Source organism: Hippoglossus hippoglossus, chromosome 6, assembly GCF_009819705.1.
Source record: "Hippoglossus hippoglossus isolate fHipHip1 chromosome 6, fHipHip1.pri, whole genome shotgun sequence".
NCBI lineage: Eukaryota > Metazoa > Chordata > Actinopteri > Pleuronectiformes > Pleuronectidae > Hippoglossus > Hippoglossus hippoglossus.
In genome coordinates this window covers 3,641,941-3,660,160 of record NC_047156.1, presented here as the reverse complement: position 1 = coordinate 3,660,160, position 18,220 = coordinate 3,641,941, and the positions used below count along the sequence as shown (strand labels likewise).

Below are 18,220 nucleotides of genomic sequence, written 5' to 3'. Positions count from 1 at the left end.
TGTCCCTCTTTCACTGTCCAATACTTACAAAATATGGGCATAATAAGCTGTAGTTATTTAGATGCATATGAGCAAGATTTACTCACCAATAATTTTCCAAGTCAACTTTTGCCTGCATGTCGCAGTGTTATCAGGTTTTACCTCGCTAGCAGTGAAACTGTTTGAACTCACGGTAGCTACGGATTCTGTTACCCGTGGCAACCTGGCTAACTATGCTATACATATGAATAACTTATCTTTAATAATACAAAAGTTTATTTAATCACATATAACATCACTGTATTGAAAATATTTAGATACCTTATCTTGTCTGTCAAGCCTTTTCTGGATGAGGTAAACATTTTTTTGAAGAGTTCATAATTCATTCATAATACCAATAATGTTATTTGATCACATATTACAAAACAGTTTAGAATATATTAAGATGTCAAACCTTTTCTGGATGAGGTGAGGAAGATGGTGGATGATGATTATGATGAAATTAAACACCAGCAGCATCGGACGCACGTTGAAAACAGCCACACCATAGTTTCCAATGCAAAATCAGCAGTGTCTCGTCCCATTACATCCCCCTAGATTAACAAATCTCAACTAACGCATTTGTATTTATGAGAATAAAAGCTCATAATTTATTCATAATACCAATAATGTTATTTGATCACACATTACAAAACGGTTTAGAATATATTAAGATGTCAAACCTTTTCTGGATGAGGTGAGGAAGATGGTGGATGATGATTGTGATGAAATTAAACACCAGCAGCATCGGACACACGTTGAAAACAGCCACACCATAGTTTCCAATGCAAAATCAGCAGTGTCTCGTCCCATTCCATCCCCTAAGATTAGCAAATCCCAACTACCGCATGTTAAATATAAAATTAAACGAGTATTTTCAAGAATAATATTAATTTGTAGTACCACGGTTAACTTATCACACATTACGATACTGTAATATATTCAGATGTCTCACCTTGTCGGTCAGACCTTTTCTGGACGAGGTAAAAACAACATAACACCAACAGCATCGGACGCACGTTGAAAACAGCAACACCATAGTTTCCAATGCAAAATCAGCAGTGTCTCGTCCTATTCCACCCCCAAGATGAGCAAATCCCAACTAACGCATCTGTATTTATGAGAATAAAAGCTCATAATTCATTCATAATACCAATAATGTTATTTGATCACATATTACAAAACGGTTTAAAGTATAGTAAGATGTCAAACCTTTTCTGGATGAGGTGAGGAAGATGGTGGATGATGATTATGATGAAATTGAACACCAGCAGCATCAGACGCACGTTGAAAACAGCAACACCATAGTTTCCAATGCAAAATCAGCAGTGTCTCGTCCTTTTCCACCCCCAAGATGAGCAAATCCCAACTAACGCCTCCTTAAAACAACTGTCTCCATGATATATTTAAACATCGACAGGCTTTGTTAAAACTAACAATTTACCCTTCAATGTTAAGCAGGATCTGCTAGCTAGCTAGCTGCTGGATGGCTAAAGAAGCAGCTGAACCTAGCTAGCTAGCTAGCTAGCTTAAATCTAAATAATGGATAACTGCATTTATACGGCACTAAGCTTAGTCATAGTTAGAAATTATTCAAAGTATGAAGCCTACTGACATTAATAAAAATATATCAAATAGCACGTTTAGCTTACGATACTACACCAAAGTCTGGAGCGTTGTTGGTCAGTTGGCTCCTTCGAGCTCAAATTGTGATGCAGCTCGACAGGAAACACAACAGCACGTGGTCCTATATAGCGCCCTCTAGTGTTTACACACGAACCTAATATGAAGCTTTTACTTCCACATCGAAGCTACATCTCCATCTATTTGTGATGCCACTATTAAAACATTATACGAACAATCCAATAATTGCTGTTGATCAACACAGAAGTTTATGGATCATGGAATTCCGATGGAATTTATCTCGCAAAACTAAACTTGTTTTGTTTCATTTTTTGTTTTCAGTGTTTGTAATTAATACAATTAATTCTAATGATTAATTTTAATATTGAAAATAATGAAAGTACAAACTCTAGTCCTAATTTAGGTTATTGGTAACTCACAGGTCTGTTTGTGTTTGTCCTCAGGTTTTCTGCTTTGACAAAGTAAGTAATAAGTCAAATGAAAAACTTAAGTGTAAGGAAATATAAAAAATATAGAAACATATGAATGGAATATTTTATATACAGTGTAAAAACAAGATAATATATGTACAGTGTGAGAATATGTACGGTGAATGGATTGCACATGAACCATCGTATAGTACAGACAGAATTAATATTGCACAGTTGAAAATTGAACCTGATTTAAATAGCAGTCCATAATGGGTGCGTGTATTCATACTGATTAAATAATAAAAATCGTATTAATAATAACTTTATTTATATCGGTCATTTAAAATTTAACCATTACAAAATGCTTCACCAAGGACAAATGAAGAAAACCCAAGACAAACAGAATAATACAACATCACGTAAAATCAGACAATAAATAATATAATATAAATTGTTGACTATAAGCATAAAGATTTATATTATATTGTGTTGAGCTGGAATATAAAGATTTAATGATCTTACAGTAGAGCAGTTACAATAGTACAACACAGCTTAAAGATAAATATTACAACAACACAAACAACACTTATTCACTGATCGAGTACAGTAAGTACAACACTCAAGTAATCTTGATGAAAGGAGTGAAAAAGTCAGATAATTAGAGCCTTTTCAATAAAATGTGATTTGAAAATAAAAAGAAAGAAAGAAGCGATGTAAGTGAATGAGTAGATTGTGAAACCTGAAGTTTCAGCTGAGTAGTGACTCCTCTTTCCTGATTGAAACAGGAAGAACTCTTTGTTAAATCACTTTGGAGTCTAGAGTAAAGGAGTCCGTGTTTGTCCTTCAGTTTAACAGCTGCCCATCTCTCAACAGCTGAACGCAGAAGAACAACAGCTTTAAACACAAGCAGGCGGGGAGATTTTAGAAGTGGGTTTTGAACTGCAGCTCAGATCAGCAGGCCGTGCCACTTTGCTACAGGCTGGCGGACTGAGCGCATCATCCAGTTCCAGTGCTCGTCTTCCGTACTCCTCTCCTTCCCCACAGTCAACTGTCCTATCAGATGTTTGGGTGATTTCCATGTCGTGTGAGTCTCATACACAGAGATTATGATTTTACACCGCTCCACAGGAAACTCGGGCAGCGAGAACATGAGCACCTCGTTGAAGACGTTCACCCGGCACCGGGCCACCACCGAGGTCTTCTGCGACCTGAGCTTGCAATGATTACACTGGACACTGATCCTGACGTACACGGCTGTACAACACAAGAACAGCAAATCAATAACTCTATACGTTACACTGTGTGTGTGTGTGTGTGTATGGTTTCTCATGGTTTTCTATTTGTCAAGAGGTTTGTTATTTACCGGCATCTGAGCATATCTCAGTGGGGACTGTTCTGACCTTTAGCAGACCAACCTCAAGCCTCTGAGAAGTGGGAAGAAACTTCAGTGACAGCAGCACCTCTCCGACACGATCCTGTCCAGAGTGAGAGGATAAACACTTCATAAACCTTGTATGTGATTAAAAAGACAGATTCTGCCTCTTTGTAGTTGGAATTCAAACCATTCTCTGGTTTCAGCTTCAGTTAAGGATTTGCCGTTTCCCTTCTTTCCTTTCCCCCATGATACAAATTTTGACTTTTAGTGTTGCAGTTAAATTAAGTTAGTTCGTTGAGTTAAACAACGATAATCCTCTAATGAGGGAAATTGTATATACAACACATCCTCATTCTAAGTTTTGGAAATGACTTTATTTTGTTTAACATTGTCTACGTTACTCATTAAAGTGTAAGAATAGCCTTTCTTCTCGACTGAAAGGTGAGAACAACTTACCCATGACATTATAAACGATTGTGTTTGTGCAGTGTCACAGAACATGGCTGCTGTACCTTCTGGGGTAGCTGCAGATCCTCGTGCAGCTCCAGAGGGTAAGAGACGTTGAGCTTCCCGAGAGGAACCCTCACCCCTCCCAACAACGTGTGTCTAGAGAATTTATCAAAGTCCCACACCTGAGAAACACACGGATACATGACGGACACAGTAAGAAAACACATTCCCTTTCCTCACATGACTACACTGTCAATTCTGCAATACGACTGTAGTGCTTAGAGCTTAAAATCCCTGTGACGTTGCAATGTGACAGCGAAGATGTCATCTGCGAGTAGTTTTATTCATTTTAAATTAAAAAATGTATTGTCAGTGCAGGTATAAAGTAAATAGTACATCTTTACGTCTATGATAGAATAGGATTTTAGAGTTACTGAGAGTGAGAGGGGTTTACTGCAGGACCTCCATCCTGAGGCTGACGTGATGAAGTGCGTCTTTATCCTGTTGCAGAATGCAACTGAACTGATCTCCATATAAAGGGTTACAGCTGTCTTTCACAATGCGAGTCTGCCACTCTTGCAGCACTGTCCACAGAGCAGGAGACGTCCCTCCACCCTAAGAGGAGCACAACAGTAACCATAAGCTTTATTTGGTACAGAGCCGCCGAGGACTGAAAGACAATCTGACACATTTTTGAACAATTAACATGGTTAAAAAAAAGAAGATTCTTGAGCCCAGTATCAAATACTGTGGCATTCGATCTATGTTTCTGAGATTCAATGCAAAAATCCAGTCATTTTATTGGTTTAAAAAAGCACGAAAAGAAGGGGGAAAAAAGCTATATATGCCTGGTAGTTGATAATAATGTCACTGCGGTATGTGATAACCACCTCCACGTCCACTCCCTCTGATCCTGCCCACATGAGTCGTAGTTTAACAAATGGCTGGAGGCAGCAGGTCTGGCTGAGCTCCTGAAGCCCCTCCACCTGCAGGACGGTGACCACCAGACGGGACAGCGGCTGGTCGTAGTACAGGGAGAACCGTAGAGATCCATCCACCTGGTGCAAGAACTTGTGTTAGGGAATATACATCCAGAACCTTGTGTTGATACCGTTTAACATCTACTGTTTCCTCAGGGATTCATCTTTGTTAATCTTAATAGAAATGGATTAAAGGGAGGTTCTCAAACACAAATTCTGAATAGTTCCCAGACAAATATTGGATTGATTTGCATGAAACTTTGTCCTGACATTTCTAGTTTCCAGAGGATGAATCCTAATGGTGAATGATAGATGGGATGCAGACGAGGGCAAGAAGTGACCTGTTTATCAGTATTTTGCTGAATGGATATCTGCATGTTTCTATAAGGAATGTGTAGAAAAGATTCCCCTGAATCTTCTAGCGCCACCATGAGGTTGACATTAATGTTTAAGAGTAAAATATTACTATTATTATTATTAGTCCTTGACGAATCTAGCCACAATTTGTAATGAGTGTTTGTTGCTTCCGTCCGGCTGTAGCTTCAGCCAAGATGCAGATGTAAACATTTATCCCTGCTGTTTTAAATGTCTCACTGTGATGTATTGTTGATGTATTTATTGTTACAAAAGTGATTTGACCATATGTGATCACTGCTGGCTGCACAGGATAATAAAAGATATATTTATACTTGAAGTTATTTGGTGGATTGCCATGAAATTTGCTTCAAATATTCAAGTTTTCTAGAAGATCATTGTTGTCTGATTGGAATTATAGAGCCCAACTTAAACAGCTTGACTCTACAAACTGCAAAAGAGTCCCTTCAAACACAGTGAGGAGGAAATAGGTTGAAATACTATTTAGGATACACACAAACCATTTAACGACCGGCTTCATCCTCAATTGGTAAACTTAAGATAAGTGTATGAGGCTTCAGATTAAGAGGAGAATCGACACATCACATCAGGATTATACGGAAATGTCTGTTACCTGTTTAACGTTGAGCTGCTCGCCCTCGTCTCCCTCCGCCTCGCTGGATCCGGAGGCCTGAGGCAAACAACGACTCTGCCTTTGAACCTCAGTGCTGACGTCCTCCATCTGGATAGGGCGCACACATGCACATCATCAGTGGTGTTATTATCCACTGCAGCGCCTCCAGCTGTAATCTGACTTCACAAGTCACATCTCTCCTGTGTTTGAACAAGTCTGCTCATTAATCTCTATGCACATAAACACGGTTTCCTACTTGAGGCATCTACACAGAGCGCCGATTTTACAGAATGAACAATGCAGAAACTTTTTACATAAGAAATATCCTTATTCTCTTAATTTAAGTTCTATATATTTGGGTGTATTTGTGTTTTCTTTTGATCTATAGTTACTTATAATAAAGTTCATGGTTTAACTGTAAAATGTCAAGGCTTAATTTCATTTCCTTGTCATATGGGTTTAGAAATGACATTTTAGGATTTTTTAAATGATATTCATATTATATTTTTAATATTCTATAATATAGTTTTTATTTCTTACTATATTATGATTGTATATATTGACTAATATATCTGTATTGGAAATTTCATATTGCCTACTAAATGATTAAATCATCATTTTCATTGTCAAAAAACCTTGATCAGGCTCTAACAAGAACACCAAACAATATAATGCAACATTTTACAATCAAAACACAACATAACATCACTGTTGTGCCATAATGCATCAAACGTGATACCATAAAATGGTGTGCCTTTCGGCATTCAATAAATTTGGTTATCAAAATAAAATATTAAATATTAATATTTAATTATTAATATTAAATAATAACTTTAATTGATTAAAGTTACCTCAGGGCACCACCCTTCAAAGGAAGGGAAAAGATAGCCAATTTATTGAATAAGTCTCATAAAAGTAATAACTACAAATTTGGAACTCTGATTAACAATTAAATTAATAAGTATAACCAAAATTACCATCTAGATAGTTAGCTAAGTTGAAGGATATGGAGTTCTTGACAGTGTAGAGGTTGGCAAAATTCACTTATGCAACATTAATGAAAAAACATTTGTGAAAGAAAAACATTTATTATGAATATAATAAAGTATAAAAACACAAATTACTAACGGTCTAATTGCTAAACAAAGATAGGTATGTGTGTGTGTCTGTGTGAGTCAGCGTGCTTTCAAAATGGTGGCTGGCCAAAGAGTTAACACCCTCCCCCCAGATAATGAGGTGAAGAGTTATGCGTGTGTCTGTGTGTGCCAAATTAGAGAAGGTTGCTAGATGTATGCAAGGAAGGACTGAAGAGCATAACTAGCATTAACTTTCTCAACAACTTGTAACCACAATATCACAACACAAATCAAACTTATAAACATCATACAGAATCGAATAAACAGTCTTGCTTAGCCTAGTATAATTATTAAGCCCAGTTGTGTTACCCGTCCGTAGAAAGGGGAAAAAGGAAGTTGCTGTGCAGTTCGAAGTTTTGTGTCGTCTTGCTGGTTTCTGTTGAGCTGCGTAGCTCAGTTGCTGGCTGAAGTTTTCCTGCAGGACATCGCATCGCTGCTAGGACGTTGGTAGAGCTTGGAGGGCGAGGAGGTTTCCTTGGTGAGATGAGCTGGAAGCTGCACCTTTGTGCTCCTCTCGAAGAGTTGGATGGGAAGAGAAGATGTGAGCTGGAGAAGAGGCTCGACAGCCTTCTCTCCGTTGAGGGAGTGTAGAAAGAGAGGATTGTAGAAAGAGAGGATTGTAGGGGGAGAACAGGCTTTATATTGGCCCGGTGACCTCACAGGTCATGGGGTCCAGAGTGACCAATGGGAGTTGAAACCTGTGTCCCTGGGGGGGTTTTCACACCTCTGTGTGAAGTTGATGCCCTCTGGAAGACTGAGTTCCTTGCTCTGGTTTTTGATGGCCCCTGGGAGACTGAGTCCTGGGGGAACATGCGGCTTCAGGCTTTGATGGCACATGTAGGCCGAAGTGTGGTTTCACAAAAAACCATGGCCCAACATCACGTCTGTTTCTTAATAAAAACATAAACTTTACAGAGCATTGTGGGGACACTTCAAATTTGTAGGCAGCAAACTAATGAAAACGAACATACCCAAAACCTGGGAGCCAAAACTTATAAAACAAAAAAAGGTTTGAATGTTGAAAGAAAGAAAGTTGAAGTTAAAAGACAGTCTGCAAATATCTGAGAATATAACAAAAACCCTTTGGTTCTTTTGATCGGTGGAAACTTTATGAAATCCAGTCCCTTTATGAAACCACATTTAAATTCCCAAGATTGAGAATTTCATTTGGATCCACAATAAATTACAAACCTTCTTATGTGTAATATGTTATATATATATATATATATATATATATATACCCTCTTTTCCCATCAAAATCAATGAGTTATTGGAAGTCAGTGAATATGGCAAAAAATGCATTATCTCACAATGTTAAAGAACGTGAAAATAATTTCCTGAATCTGCTGCTTGACTGTTCTGACCCTTTTCATTTACCCACACCTCCTTTTGGGCCACTCTGTATGGACTCAGCACAACCAAGTTTAGATTTGATCTCCATCTCCTTCGCTCACCTTCATACTTGGAGCTCCGGAGAACTTCCCTGCTGTTGTTGACTTTTCATCTGAATCCAGCACATCACTGTTCACTAGAGTGAAAATCAGACATGTTCATTATTAACTGGTCAGACACTATAGGCTTCATCAACCTGTGCTGTTCAGTCTGGTTCTGTGGCCCTATCCCCACTCACCCGTGTCTTGCTGGGTGTATGTGGTGTGTGTGTTGGTGCAGCATCTGAAGGTCTGCCAGGCCAGGATGCCCAGGGCCAGCAGGAGTAGAGTCACGGAGACGCCCAGGATGAGGTACTTGACCGTGTCTGAGAACGGCATCTGCAGCTCTGCAGCAGCCGAAAGCTGCTCGACAGGAGCTGGATGGTCCATCAGAGTGAGCGGGACTCTCTGCTTCCATGTGGTCAATACACACATCTGCAATTCAGGAACACAGGTGAGGGAGTATGGACCTTCTGATGGCAACAGTGGAGCGACAAAGATCAGACAACAGCAATAGCAGCATTACATGATTTCTGCTTGTTGGCTAAAGTAAAACCAATGGATGATGATTGGTAGTAACCAATAATTGTTCACTACAAGAAGTAGGAGTGAGTAGGAGTGACAGTATTTGAATTAGTGAGCAGTTCAACCTTACATTGGAATTCTAACCCTGGGCAAGGACCATCATACAACCTGTAAAGACCGTCCCATCAGGACTAATATCAACTGTTAATGACACTTACAGCAACACCATGCAACATCACCCTAAAACAGCAGCTTCATTAAAGTGAGTTTGACGGTTGAATGAGTGTGAATATGGAGAATGTTTCCACCTTCAATCCCTGGTAAAGTCATTTATATCTCCTATCAGAACCTGTCGAGTCAAATTGTGCTCACACTTCACACAAGATATGATCGACACCGCGAAGGGAAATCTACAGAGAAGTAGCTAAAACTAAAGAAATGTGAAGGAGCTCAAAACTCATTTAAAGATAAAGCTGGTAAACTGAGACATTTTTCATTAGTGTGCAGGTCCTCTGTTTCTGCTTGAATCAGGAACGAACACATGATGGCATTAAGAAAACAGATGAACATTTACCTGAGGTGCATAATAAAAGCAATCAGCAATCTTCCTCTTCAGGCACGCACATATTTTCCTGTGCTATGAATCCATGCTGCGTGCACTTAATCTCTAACAAGCACTATGGAACTATTCAGCAAGAGAAACATGTCTAACTGTTCCCTCTCTCCTCTCTACACACACTCTCCCAGCACAAGACTTCCTGCACACCATTCTGGACAAACTGGTTTGATTAGATTTGAATATTCACATGACCTGGTCCCCGGCTCTCCTCCTCTGTAAGACTTTTCTCCATTTATCCTAAACTCATTTCACATTATTGGACTAATGGGTGTGTATGATAAGCCATGAATTCACCATTACCACAGGCACTGCTGCTTCCTGCACTGAATCCAGCCTGAAAGCAACACTATGCAACTGTTTTACCTTAAAGCAGCAGCTTCCAAATTAATTTGAAGGTAAATAGATTTGGAAGGTTGGAGAATGTTTCCTCCTTCACTCCCTGAATGTGTGTTCTATGTAACTTTGGTGAGTCCAAAGCAAGTCCAGCAGCAAGATAAAGGGTAAAGCTGAACAGTCAATCAGTTAAAAAGACTTAGAAGTTATTAAAAACCAGAGTTTATCTCCAATATTCAGCAGGAAACCAATGAAATATGAAGAATTCTAAACAGAATTTGGTGGATTGGTTACAGCAGCAGCTCTATTGGTTCAGGAAGGAGAGGATCATGGGTAATATCCAGCGTTCAGTTGGGTTTCAGTCCAGTGGGACGACTCAGTCAGAGCTCCACTCAAAACATTGATAGACTTTGTTTTTTCTTTACATGAAAACCAGTTAATCGCTCAGCCAACTGAATGCCACCATGTGCGGCTGCAGGGGGCGCTGTTGCTCAGTAAAAGTTACAGTATTGCTATAATTGTGTTGTTTCTCTGCTACAAACATTTTCCAAAACATTTATGAGCAAAACCACATCCAGTAAGTTTGACACTAGGTTCTTTGCATTGAGGTTTGATAAATTCAGTATTTTCCAAGTTGCCTGTTGAATGGCAGCTCTGCTCTCTCATCTCACTATAACCAAAGCAGCAGGTGTTGTAAAGCGATATTAACACACACTCAGTTATCTTCCAACTGCGGCCGCTTCAGCGCCACTAAGACGGGATCACGACTCTAAAGGTCATTTGTGCTAAAAGCTCGTCATTGTCATCTTTATCTTTCAGACTCGTCACATATTGTTTTACTGACTTGTGTCACAATGAGAAGGAGGAAATGTACCTGAGGAGCTGCCTTCACCGGATCACATCATGACAATGCACCTTGCTGAAAGACAAAGTTATGACGTGAACTCCACTTTCCACTCCGAGAATAAGGAAGTGAAACATTTTGAAAAGAAGCTGCTTAGTTTCCCCTTTTAGACAAAGAAGAATAATCAAATTTTTTTTGTATTTCACATTTTTAAAACACAAAGGGCTTCACGTGATTAAAAAAAAACAAAAAAAAACTAAGACTTTAAGAATAAGAAAATTATAATAAAGATCTACATAAAATATACAGAATTTAAAACAGTAAATGTCCAGATCAAGTAAATGTGTTTAAAGATTCTTCTAAAATGCTCGTAAATGTTGTTTTTTAGATTTTGACCAAGGAGAAATTGAAAGATTTAAACAATCACCTTGAATTATGTTATGAAATTTCTAATGTTCAGCTTTGTTTTTCAAAATCTCAGACAGTATATTTGCTCACGTCTCCTCGTTTGTTTACTGGTTGTTTTGTTACTACTCAGGATTGTGCAAAACTATACAAACTCCATGAAACTTGGAAGGACGCGACATGGACCAAGAAGGTTTTTGACATTTTCACTGATTTCCAAGGAAACAAGTCATGGACTAGTTAATAAAAATACTTACAATAAAATAAGAGCACACGACAACAAGAGTTTATTTAGAGCTACAAACTTTTATTAAGCATGTTAATTTTGTGGCAGTTTTTACATTACATTACATTTAGCTGACGCTTTCATCCAGTTTTCACATCAAGGGATATAACAATTTATTACTGGACATTGTATTGGTCTGTATTGGTTCGAGAATCGTCACAGGCCTAATGGACACTAACCCTCTCATATAATGAACCATGAAAGATTTCCTCCAGCAGATGGAGCTGGATGAAAGAAAAACTGAGCCGGTAACAGATTTATCTTTGCATAGTTGAAGATGATCTTAACTAACTTATCAGCCAAAAGTTAATAGTGCTAATAATCACCATACTCATTACTGGTGATGTGCGGGTTTACCAGGGCAGCACCTCTCCAGTAAAGCTCAGAAACGACCCATGATGCTCTTCACTCAGGCCTCCAATCACAGACAACATGGAGGAGGTGCTCTCCTCTGGACTCAATGGAGCCTGGGAACACACGAATACACAGGAAAGCAATGTGTGTGTAAACACGTACATCACCCAGGACACTGACTGTGAGAAAGCTCTGGAATATTTGGAATGTTAAAGACAATTTTTACTTCAAATTATGTTGTAACAGCTGGAACATGATGATGATTTTAATTCTCACTAATTGAGAAATGTACATAGTTCAAATAACAAGGAGGGTTAAGAAACATTCTGTTCATGTTACTATATTTAGAAATTGTTTGGATCAACATGCCATTTTTGTTCATTTAAGCAAAAGTTGATTGAATAACTATTGTATAATTTCTATTTACATCACAGTCTAGGGATTCATATTTATTATGGTTAATAAAGTTTTACAGATTTTACAGATCTCCAAAAAATGACATCACAGTAGGAAAAACATCAATGCAGGCAGTGACAGACTATTTCTATTACAGAGGATGATATGATTTAAACCCAGTTTGTGTTCAGAAAGACTGTGACTGTCTGACTGGCTCTTACCTGGGACCCCCCCATGTCAGTGCGGACCCAGCCTGGGTGTATGGCCATACAGAGAATCCCATCCGGCTCCAGGTCTGCAGCCATACAGCGACTCACCATGTTCAGGGCACTCTGAGGAGGCAAACACATCACACTACCATGAAGCATAATGCTGAACTCATCTTTGAAAATCCGTTTTACGATAACCAGTCGTCAGAGATGCCTTTCTCTCCACATCAAACCAGGGTTAACCTAGTTTACATGCAAAACCCTATATTTAACCAATTAAACACACGTTTTTCGAAAAAATTGTGACACAACACCTTGGAGGTCCTGTAGGGGAACCATTTGATGTTTGCACTCTCCCCCCAGTTGCACTCCACAGATCCCAGCAGAGAGGACATATTGATAACTGCTGCCCTCTGGATGCTCATGCTCCCCGAGCCGCCTGCTCTTCCTCTGGACGCAGCTGCTTTTAGCAGAGGGAGGAAGGCCTGGGATCAGAGGGAGGAGAAAATAGATATGTGACATATTTTATTTAAAAAATGAAACACAACACATGTATAAATATAAAGTTATTAGGAGACACCGACTGGAGCGTTCACTGCCGGAGTCACATGCATTACACTGTGTGGAAACAGACGGTCAGTGTCGCCCTCTGGAGGCAGAATTATATACTTTCAGAGAGAAGGGCTGAACTCTCCACACAAACTATTTCAGGCCACGTTAGTTTTACAATGAAGCCTTAAAGGTTGCAATGACTTGCAGATTTAACTTTTATTGATTATTATTGATCGTCTTTCAGCAGATGCAGCATCTTATCAATGATATGATCAATAACCTTGATACAAATACAATTTAATCCAAAATTCATCATGTTCTAACACTATATTATATCACCGAGCTGAAAATATACAATATCAGTATGGTGAAGAGATGTTAAGACATTCACAATAATATTAATATTAAATTGAATATTTAAAAAAGTAGCACCCGACCAATTCAAATATAGTAACTGAAAAATTGGTCGATATTAGCCTTTCAAAGAAAAATTATTTTACAAAATAAACAATGCAGAAAAGATGTGTATTTATATAATATATCTGTGTTCTATGTATTTGTTTGTATATGAATTAAATTTGATGGTTGAACTGGAAAGTCTCAGTAAAATGTTTTGCCATAAGGATTTGATAACATCATCTCAGGAATCCTTAACAATTTGTCTATTTGGTTTTTAAAATATATATTTCTACAAATAAGTTAGTATTTGAAATGCTTTACTCCCTAAAATTGATAACTGCTTCAACCCCCAAACAACCATATAGTCCCGACTGTCCGTCAAAATGTTGCATGACTCAAGGTGACGTCTTCAAACTGATTTGTCAAAACAGTTCAATCACCCAATGTGAATGTGTTGAAATATATGAACATGTTTGTATGGGCAGGTTTCTGTTCCACGTGATTGTTCACTGACCTCCACTTGTGCTCAGTTGTTTGAGTCAGAGTTCTGTGCTGCAGTGCGGCCTTGTATTTACAGACACTGTCCTTCCATTGGAACAAACTGAGTGTCAGCAGGCTTTTTGATCAGAGCCAGCGTTTCTACCAGCTCAGGGTGTCGCTCTGTTGTTTGCCCCTGTGCTCTGAGGCCGACGGAAACTAGACTTTAAATTAATATTTATGAAATGCAGTCCGTCCTGAGCCGAGGGGTTTTTGTGTCTTCTGTACATCAAGGTCATCTTGTTATTTGAGTTTGCCTCCTGCCGGTGACTGCGCAGAAAAAAAGTCGTCCTTCTTTTTATTTGTTTTTATCTGAAACCTTCCAAACAACCTTTGTCACTATACAGCTGATCCACAGCTCCACCCGTTTTGTGCTGGGGCACAAAGCCCATTAATAAACATTACCTTGGTGATCATTAGAGGAGCCACAGCGTTGGTGTGGAAGTTTTCTATCATCTTGTCGGCAGTAACAGAGTGAAAGTCGGCCACCACATTAATCCCTGCATTGTTGATCAGGCAGTTCAGACCCTGGTCTTGCACCAGCCGGCTCACCTCCTCTATACATTTATCTATGCTCTCCTGGCTCAGCACATCTGGAAAGAGAGACATCAACGCTGCACATTAGCAAAAACAAGGACGAAATATTAAGAGAAGTGGAAAATATCATGTGGAAAATTCATTAATACTTCAAACAAGTAATGGTTTATGTCGCTTGAAACGCATGTACTATTTCTATATTATAACTTTATTTGTATTGCACTCAAAATATATGGCAAAAAATAAATAAACTGGAATAAAAGGTCAATTCAGTTCAATTTTATGCACCAAATCATAACATAATAAGGTCAAGACCTTTCCCACAGGAGAGGGGGGTGGAAAAGAGGAGAGAGAGTAAGAGACTAGGAACAGTTGTGCAACCATCATATTTAAGCTCTGTCTGACTGGTTGTTATAATGAAAATATGAATAATCTTCATTATCCTTCATATTTAGCTGATTTCATCTAAATAATCCCACGAGTTATATTAACGTTAAAGAAAGGACATTCATTCGCATCTATGTTGTGTTGGTTTGTTTCAGGTCCTTTTGTTATATTTCTACATACAAACACACATTTATTGTAGTTTTATATGTCTCTGTGTGTGTGTGTGTGTATTACTTGTCATAATAACACAGTTTATGTATTTGGGTCTTTTCACTGAACTCATGGACACATCACACACCAGCCATAGCTCTCTCTCTCTTACCCAGAGTGGTGATGTGGATGTTGGGATGTTTCAGAGCCAGATCCTGAAGTTTCTGTGGATCAAGAACAAATCCTGTTTCTTTCAGTTACAGGGAATAATATCAGGTGGTTGCTGTGACTTCATCCCGGTACCTGATGCACCCTCAGCCCGGTGCAGACCCGCGTTTGACCCGGTGTCACAGCCCCACACACGGCGTGTAGATCCGGGGATAATCAGTTAGCTTGGAGGGTGTTTACCTGGGCGCCACCGGGGTTTCGGGTCGTGGCTATAATCTTCCCCGGGGAGAAGCCTCCTCCGGCCAGGCTCTCGACCATCTGCAGGCCGATGCCACGGCTGGCTCCGGTCACCAGCACCGAGCCGCACTGCCTGAACCTCGTGGCCCCGCTCATCGCTGACTCGGGCTCTGACTAAGTGCTGGAGCCGATGTGGCGGATCCTCTCTTCTCCCAGATATTAACCGTGACCTGGCCCTGGATAGACCCGCGTGTCTGGCGCGACTCCTCCGGCAGAGGGGAGCATTGTCCCGCTTCACCGAACCGGGCCAGGGCCTCGACACGACGGAGACGGTTCAACAGAGGGAACAGAGGGATACTATTACTATTACTATTACTATTACTATTTCTACTACTACTACCTCTACTTCTACTTCCCAGTTTTTTTTTCTTCTTCTTCTTCTTCTTCTTCTTCTTCTTCTTCTTCTTCTTCTTCTAGTAGTACTAGTACTAGTATTATTATTATTATTATTATTATTATTATTATTATTATTATTATTAGTAGTAGTAGTAGTAGTAGTAGTGGTAATGGGTTTCCAAAAGTATCATTTAAAACCCAGCAAAATTGCTCCCCATACATTGATTTCAATTTTTATTTTAATTCACTGATAATTCCCATAATTTTGCTTTGTTATTTTCTATGTCATACAGGCCATTTCCTATGATTGTGAACTGATCTCAATAATAAAGCGACATTATGAAAAGAATCTTTACAAAAATGTATTTACATAAATTATTAATCCACTACACAAAAATATGCAAGATGGTAAATTACCACCTAAACCATTTATTATTTTTAAATGTTTTTCTTATGACCTTCGGTTTAGAAACTTTATCACATTGATTGTAACACAAGTAACATCCTTAACATGTGGCTCAGGGGTGAGAGAGGGTCGTCCACTGAGGGTTGGTGGTTTAATGCCTGGCTCCTGCAGTCTGTATCCCAACGTGAACTTGCTACTGAACCACACGGCTGTGATGAATGGTGTGTGATAGGAGAAACAATCTTATGGTTCTGTGTGAATGTGGCTTGTATTGTAAAGTACTTTGAGTTGTTGATAAGACAAGATAAATACAGCTGTATATATATATATTGCACCCGAATACCTTCCCTTGCTGTTGTATAGATAATAGTTATTGAATCTTGAGTGTTTGCTTTAACACAACAGTGCTTCTTATAAAAGTAAAATCAGAAGCAGATATTTTCTCCTGGTTTGCATAAAGTGTTTATTTTCACCTTTTATTAGGAGACTTGAAAAAATAAAAGAGGCACGATCCAAGAGGCAAATGTTGACATTATTAAAAGAGATTGGTTTTCCTCATCCATTCAATATTTATGATTAAACAATCTGGCTTTCGTGAATACACTGGCCTCCATTGTTTGTTTTCGCATTGAGTTAGTTTGCAAATACCGAGGCTAAGATGTAGGTGCCGAGATAAAGCTGACAGCACAGCCGACGGAGCTTATGCAGTCACAGCACACAGATGGTTCCTCTGGCAGCCTCCTGAGTCCAGACTCTCTTAAAGCTCCTGGTGCTTGGGAGCAGCAGATATCACGGTCTCCTCTGGGGTCACTTCATTTGGAATTTGGCTTCTCTTCCTCCATTTACAGACATATGACTTTGGCACACAGCTCACGGTGCCAATGATGAGTTGGTGGTGGTACAATATGTGGTGCAGAGCTGTGCTGCTGGAGCTGGGGGGTGTTCACTGGCGTCCCTGAGCAGAGGCAGGGACGAGGTATTGTCTCAACACAGAATTCAACAATCAGTTAATTGCACACTGTAGATTGCAGTTGGTCTGCCCAGTAATCACAGCGCAGGAGATGATGTTTCTATTTTTACATTTCTGCTGCTACTTTTAACATTTACCTATTTGTGAAAGAGCTCCTGCACGCTGTCAATCAGAAATGTATTATGTGATTTAAATTTCTAATTGCAAGTTCCAAAGTGTGCAGGTGCTCTTTCACAACTTCTGATCTACTCGTCCCTCTCCTTCGCTTGTTTGTCACTACATGTTGCCCATACGTGTGTTGCTGGGATTTGCTCCAGCTCCCCCCCCCCCCCCCCATGACACTGAAAGGTTAAGGTGGATAGATGAAGCTTATTATTTGCCATGATCCTGCATCTTACTCATGCCGACTGCCAACTCAGTAGATGTGATATGATATAAAATAAAGTGAGTGAAAAGTTAGTTAGGGTTTCAGATCCCTCATGGTGGGGAAAGGAGGAAATTGCCCCCAGGTTGAGAGACGCACGAGAACCTCTGGATTCTATGAGTCTTTACAGAAGACTAACTTTCTGCCTAAAGCTGCATTCTTTTTTTCACTTAAACTGTCTACATCATTTATTTTTGTGCACTTTCTTTATAATTTTGATAATAAAATAATAGTATAACAGATTGGGGGTTTGGTTCAACATAGGCTCCCCAAGATCCCCTTTGCCTGGGCCCCTAAAATCCCTTGAAACGCTCCTGAACTTCATTGCAGAGTGAAACGTGAGAGGAAAGATGGCAGAGTGTAGTGAACGTACTGGTGTAGACCCTCGGACATCGGTACAGCCGAACATTTGTGTTCTCTTTATTACTCCTCTAGATTAAAGAATATCGGGAATCCCTGTGAAATTTCATAATTTACTGAGTAATTTAATCTACTATATATTTTCCAGGCAGCTGTCCGTCCTTTCCTCTTGAGTGTGTTTCTTTCTGCTTGAGCGATAACCGAGGTCAAGTAAAATCCGCAGAATGAAGCTATGACTTATTAAATATTACACACTCACACAACAAAGACGACAGACAGCTTGAGTCACTGCGGG

At 39.4% G+C, this 18,220-nt stretch overlaps 2 protein-coding genes across 2 annotated transcripts; both read right to left on the bottom strand.

Annotated features, from left to right (window-relative positions):
- Nucleotides 1–2,400: 2,400 nt before the first annotated feature.
- Nucleotides 2,401–8,904, bottom strand: syt19 (synaptotagmin XIX). Its single transcript, XM_034588007.1, has 8 exons — nt 8,632–8,904; nt 8,456–8,529; nt 5,866–5,973; nt 4,788–4,955; nt 4,360–4,512; nt 3,960–4,079; nt 3,436–3,547; nt 2,401–3,326 (listed from the first exon to the last, which is right to left on the bottom strand). The coding sequence occupies exons 1-8, from the start codon at nt 8,864–8,866 to the stop codon at nt 3,019–3,021; spliced, it is 1,278 nt and encodes a 425-aa protein (XP_034443898.1). The 5' UTR covers nt 8,867–8,904; the 3' UTR covers nt 2,401–3,018.
- A 2,748-nt stretch (nt 8,905–11,652) lies between these two features.
- si:dkey-12e7.4 (uncharacterized protein LOC558132 homolog) lies at nt 11,653–15,604 on the bottom strand. Its single transcript, XM_034589087.1, has 6 exons — nt 15,373–15,604; nt 15,137–15,188; nt 14,296–14,483; nt 12,717–12,887; nt 12,415–12,525; nt 11,653–11,910 (listed from the first exon to the last, which is right to left on the bottom strand). Exons 1-6 carry the CDS (start codon nt 15,523–15,525, stop codon nt 11,797–11,799), a joined length of 789 nt encoding a protein of 262 aa, XP_034444978.1. The 5' UTR covers nt 15,526–15,604; the 3' UTR covers nt 11,653–11,796.
- Nucleotides 15,605–18,220: the final 2,616 nt, after the last annotated feature.